We start from the raw sequence: 6000 nt of genomic DNA, 5'->3' as shown, positions 1-6000 counted from the left end.
ATCCTAACATGTATAATAAATAACATCGTTATCTATATACTACTAACAACATTACACTAATCTACATCATAATCAATAATCAATAACATAACATGTAACATGTACATGTATAATAAATAACATCGTTATCTATATACTACTAACAACATAACACTAATCTACATCATAATCAATATCCTAACATTTATAATCAATAACATCGTTATCTATATACTACTAACAACATAACACTAATCTACATCATAATCAATATCCTAACATGTATAATAAATAACATCATCATCTATATACTACTAACAACATAACACTAATCTACATCATAATCAATATCCTAACATTTATAATCAATAACATAATGAAGTAAACAACATCATAAAAACAAACCCCAACAACAAACCAAGATAAAGACATGAAGACAAAAGCAAAAAGCAACACATTCTGGAACACAAACAGACGAAATGTAGCTACTATCTTACAATAATAAAACCCCATGTTACCCAAAACCCATGTTACCCAAACCCCATGTTACCAAAACCCCATGTTACCCCATGTTAGCAAAACCCCATGTTACCAAAACCCATGTTACCCAGAACCCCATGTTACCCAGAACCCCATGTTACTCAAAACACCATGTTTCTCTGGTGGTAAAAACCAAACTAAATGAATAATGGTGGTTGTAGTCACTACTTTTAGATTTCTTCCAAGGTTCTAGAAAGTTAAACTAATTCTGAACTTGTTATTAAAATTAGAACCACTTCAGGTTTGTCACCACATTTTAAACACCAGTCCACTGCTGACCATCGATTTAAAACACACAACTGACCTAAGATCAGCATGTAGGGTCAGATTCATTCTACTCCTACTCCGTCCCCTGGGCTGCTCTCTCCTCTCCCGGTCCAGCTTCAGCTCTGGAGCTCAGAGAGACCATCTCCATGGCATTGACATAAAGATCCATGCTGCTCACCCTGTTCACTCTCTTCTGCCTCCTGGTGGGCTAGAGAGACACAGCACCAACAGTCAGACATTTACTCTCTGGTATCTCCATTCTCTCTCCCTCCCTCTCCCCCTCTCGTTTGAATGACTTGTAACATCTGAGTAAATGTCTTTACCTTGTAGTACAGGTAGGAGGTGGTGATGGCTGTCAGTAGGATAAGCAGCACTACAACGTGTCTGATGATGAAGGCTGGCAGAGGAGAGGCTGCAAACAGAAACACCTTTGATGAGGGGACTGATCATCTTCACATAGATCTGTGGGAAATCTGTCAATGACAAAGTTATAAGTCTGGTTCCTGTTCAGTTACCTGTGATGGTGAGGGAGAGGAGCTCACTCTCAGAGGAGAAATTATGAGAGAAAACATAATTGTCATAAACACAGATGTAGTTCCCTTGGTGGGAGTCATCTGCAGCAGGGAAGAGGAAGGCAGCAGAGTGATTGACAGCTGGCTGGGTCTGGGTTCTGTTGGAGCCGGTGAACGTGAGGAGGAAGGAGCCTCCTGGGTACTGTGGCTGAGTGGAGCAGGTGATGGTGAAGTTGTAGCCCCTGAACATCTCAGGCCCCTGGTGGCCCCTGAAGACCCCTCCCATTGGGTCAGTCAGGAAGATATCAGGCTGGACCAGGAGATCTGTAACAATAAAAGAGAACAAGAAAAACCTCTTCAACTAGTTTCCTATAAATATGACAATAACATCAGCATGTAACAGTGCCAGCCACCCTCCCTCACAGGGCAACATGAGTAGTGGGCCTACAGTCACTGAGACAACATATGTTGATATCAGGCTGAAGCAGGACATCTGGAACAAGAGGAGAGAAAAAGAAAACGTAGCTCCTCAACTACTTTCCTCATTTAGATGTGACAATAACATGACATGTGACAGTGGTAGTGAGTAGAGACGTTCACTGAGAACAATCACATACAAAAGCATTCTGGGAGATTTAAGTTGTATTTGATTCCTACTTGACTGAGTGATCTATTTAGTAAAGCAGACTGACAAGCTAAACAGTCATCATGAGAGGTGCAGAGGAAGTTGTATGAATGAAGGAAATCAGTTGAATATAATTATAATATGTTGTTATTACCTGAGCAGATCACTGTGAGTCCAGGAAGGAGACGATGACTTCTTATACACTCCCTCAGTGAAGACTCAGACCCATAACAGATAACTCCAAACCCTTTATTGGTGTTTCCAGGTAGTACTGAAACATTGAAGCCACAACCCATCTGTCTACACACTACTGCAGATAAAAACATCTTGGGCCTGTCCCAGTCTCCAGTTCCCACAGTCCTCCACTCTCCCTGGTCGTACCACTCCACTCCACCAGCACAGCGACTGCCTCCTCCCACCAGCCTCACATCATCAGGCTCTGAGAAAATAAAAGAGAGAGACAGTAATCTTACTATTTTCTCACTAAAACACACCTATATTTTCTATCATATTCTTCACTCCAGGTGAGAAACAATGTTGACTGAGTGACAAACTGTTTCTTACCTGAGCAGGTGAGTCCAACAGCATTACCAGGTAGGCAGGTGTTGTTCTCTCTGTCTGAGGTGTCACAGTCCAGGAGAAGGGACTCATTGCCTTTACACTGGAACTCTTTATCCCAGGTCTGACCCTCACCTTCTCCATAGAGCCCCCCCTGTAGAGCTGCAGGAGCCCCACAGCCAACATCCCTACAGACTACCTCTGCATCCTGCCAGTCAAAGTCAGCTTCACACACTGAGGCCCAGGACTGATTGGACTTCACCTCCACTCTCCCAGAGCAGAGACCAGCTCCATCCACAAGCCGCACAGACACTGGAGAAAAAGAGTTGGTTGAACATTCAATCAGTTTTGTTGATGACACTGTCAAGGACTAAACACAAATATGTTGGATAAAAGATTGTAGTTTGCTATGTTTGATACTGTAAGAGGTAGAAATGGGTTCTTAGTCACTCAGGATCGGGTTGGGAATAATGCAGGCAGGAGACAGGAATAAGTTCACTTCACTTTATAGAAAATAAACAGCTGGACATCCATCAGGCAGCTTCACTTCAGTACCATCTGATCTACAAGGTCTGATGCTGTATGTCAGGGTCAGGATGGGCCAAGAGGAGAAAAGGTTACTGGTTATGATGACATCACTGATGAGAACTCAGTGATAAAAATATATTTGATCTTTCCTATCTCTCCCTCTTCCTCTCCTCCTCCCTCCTCCTCTCTTTGTGACAGTGGTAGTGAGTAGAGACGTTCACTGAGGTAACACTCAAATACAAAGCATTCTGGGATATTTAAGTTGTATTTGATTCCTACTTGACTGAGTGATCTATTTAGTAAAGCAGACTGACAAGTTAAACAGTCATCATGAGAGGTGCAGAGGAAGTTGTATGAATGAAGGAAATCAGTTGAATATAATTATAATATGTTGATATTTCCTGAGCAGATCACTGTGAGTCCAGGAAGGAGATATAATACATGGACTAAAGTATGTGGAACTCAGCAGTGAGTTTTTCAACAGAGGATTATTTTTACGCTCTACGTGGTTCAGCCCTCGACTGTCTGTTCTGTGAGCTTGTGTTGTCTACCACTTCACGGCTGAGCCGTTGTTGCTCCGAGATTTTCCACGTTGAAATTCATTGACATCTTCAGTAAGAACAGTTTTCTGACGATGTTTGTCTATGGAGATTGCATGGCTGTGTGCTCGATTTTATACACCTGTCAGCAACAGGTGTGGCTGAAATAGCCGAACCCACTAATGTCCACATACTATTGGTAATATAGTGTATCTTGTTATTACCTGAGCAGATCACTGTGAGTCCAGGATGGAGATCATAACTTCTCCTACACTCCCTCAGTGAAGACTCAGACCCAGAACAGTAAACTCCAATCCCTCTAGTGGTGTCTCCAGGAAGTACTGAAACAGTGGAGCCACAACCCATCTGTCTACACACGACTGCAGCTACATTCTCCTGGTCCCACAATCCAGCTCCCACAGTCCTCCACTCTCCCTGGTCGTACCACTCCACTCCACCAGCACAGCGACTGCCTCCTCCCACCAGCCTCACATCATCAGGCTCTGAGAAAAGAAAAGAGAGAGACAGTAATCTTACTATTTTCTCACTAAAACACACCTATATTTTCTCTCATATTCTTCACTCCAGATGAGAAACAATGTTGATTGAGTGACAAACTGTTTCTTACCTGAGCAGGTGAGTCCAACAGCATTACCAGGTAGGCAGGTGTTGTTCTCTCTGTCTGAGGTGTCACAGTCCAGGAGAAGGGACTCTTTGCCTTTACACTGGAACTCTTTATCCCAGGTCTGACCCTCACCTCCTCCATAGAGCCCCCCCTGTAGAGCTGCAGGAGCCCCACAGCCAACATCCCTACAGACTACCTCTGCATCCTGCCAGTCAAAGTCAGCTTCACACACTGAGGCCCAGGACTGATTGGACTTCACCTCCACTCTCCCAGAGCAGAGACCAGCTCCATCCACAAGCCGCACAGACTCTGGAGAAAAAGAGTTGGTTGAACATTCAATCAGTTTTGTTGATGACACTGTCAAGGACTAAACACAAATATGTTGGATAAAAGATAGTAGTTTGCTATGTTTGATACTGTAAGAGGTAGAAATGGGTTCTTAGTCACTCAGGATCGGGTTGGGAATAATGCAGGCAGGAGACAGGAATAAGTTCACTTCACTTTATAGAAAATAAACAGCTGGACATCCATCAGGCAGCTTCACTTCAGTACCATCTGAACTACAATGATCTGCCCATGAACATCTCCCATAAACCAATATGACAAACACAAATATAATGTTTAAATACATCTGACATCTCTCCCTCTATTTAAATGAAATAAAAACACATAAAACATGATACATGGTAATATTGTATAATGTATAAATAAATCTCTCAATATGACCAGTCTCTTACCTGAACAGGTCACATGATGATAATATCTACCATCACAGACACCAGGTCCTCCTGTGATGTCACACTGTCTAATAGAAGACTCATCTCCACTACACCTATATATCATGACTTCTCCTCTTCCATTTTCAACCAGACCTCCTCTAGATACAGATACAGGATTCCCACAGTCCAGCTCTCTACACACAACCTTTGTCTCTCTCATTATGTCCCACCACCCAGAACATAGACCTGACCACTCTCCTCTGTAGAAGACTTCCACTGTCCCAGAACAGGAAGTGGTCCCATTCACCAGTCTGACTGAGAGTTCAGCTGTAAACAGCAGAGAGGAAAACACAGTGGTGAGGACAGATGATGACAGTGATTCTGTTATTCTAACAGCAGTGATGCTTTGTGGTTGACAAGTATTAGTAGTTCCATAAAACACTACTTGTTATTGGGGTTTAGAATGGTTTGTATGGACACATGAATTTCTCCATGTGGGATAATAAAGTTGACTAATATTGAACTGCTATAATCACTGTAGATTTATACTCTACCTACCTGGTGGACTGACGCTTTGAGCCTGGAGATCTGAGGAGAAAGAGAGAGAAAGAGACCGAGAGAAACAAAGGAGAAATTGAGGAGTCAGAGGTTAAATGAACATCAACATAGAGAGACAGAGGAGAAAGAGAGAGACAGAGGAGAAAGAGAGAGAGACAGAGGAGAAACAGAGAGAAAGACAGAGAGAAACAAAGGAGAAAGGGAGGAGTCAGAGGAAGAGAGAGACAGAGGTTAAATGAACATCAACATGACCTTTCATGATGTGATGGGAAGACAGGATTATCGTTGGTGCAACAACACCCATGTGTAAGTCGCTCTGGATAAGAGCGTCTGCTAAATGACTTAAATGTAATGATGTAATGTAATGTGTACATACACTATATATACAAAAGTATGTGGACACCCCTTCAAATGAGTGGACTCTATTTTAGCCACACCCCTTCCTGACAGATGTATCAAATCAAGCACTCAGCCATGCAATCTCCATAGACAAACATTGTCAATAGAATTGAGTTAATGAACTCCCCCTCTCTTCTCCTCTCCTACCCTC

General features: G+C 42.6%; 1 protein-coding gene across 1 annotated transcript; it reads right to left on the bottom strand.

Annotated features, from left to right (window-relative positions):
* Positions 1-565: 565 nt before the first annotated feature.
* Positions 566-5540, bottom strand: LOC124021623 (scavenger receptor cysteine-rich type 1 protein M130-like). The gene is given in 10 exon segments (XM_046336761.1): positions 566-890; positions 893-994; positions 1110-1198; positions 1302-1622; positions 2078-2362; positions 2488-2793; positions 3773-4051; positions 4177-4482; positions 4911-5219; positions 5451-5540. Coding segments are annotated over 9 exon segments (1932 nt in total). The 5' UTR covers positions 5113-5219; positions 5451-5540; the 3' UTR covers positions 566-848.
* Positions 5541-6000: the final 460 nt, after the last annotated feature.

This window comes from Oncorhynchus gorbuscha, unplaced genomic scaffold (assembly GCF_021184085.1).
Source record: "Oncorhynchus gorbuscha isolate QuinsamMale2020 ecotype Even-year unplaced genomic scaffold, OgorEven_v1.0 Un_scaffold_1149, whole genome shotgun sequence".
In the NCBI taxonomy this organism is placed as follows: domain Eukaryota; kingdom Metazoa; phylum Chordata; class Actinopteri; order Salmoniformes; family Salmonidae; genus Oncorhynchus; species Oncorhynchus gorbuscha.
The sequence above is the reverse complement of the archived record's forward strand: the minus strand, read 5'-3'. Positions and strand labels throughout refer to the sequence as shown.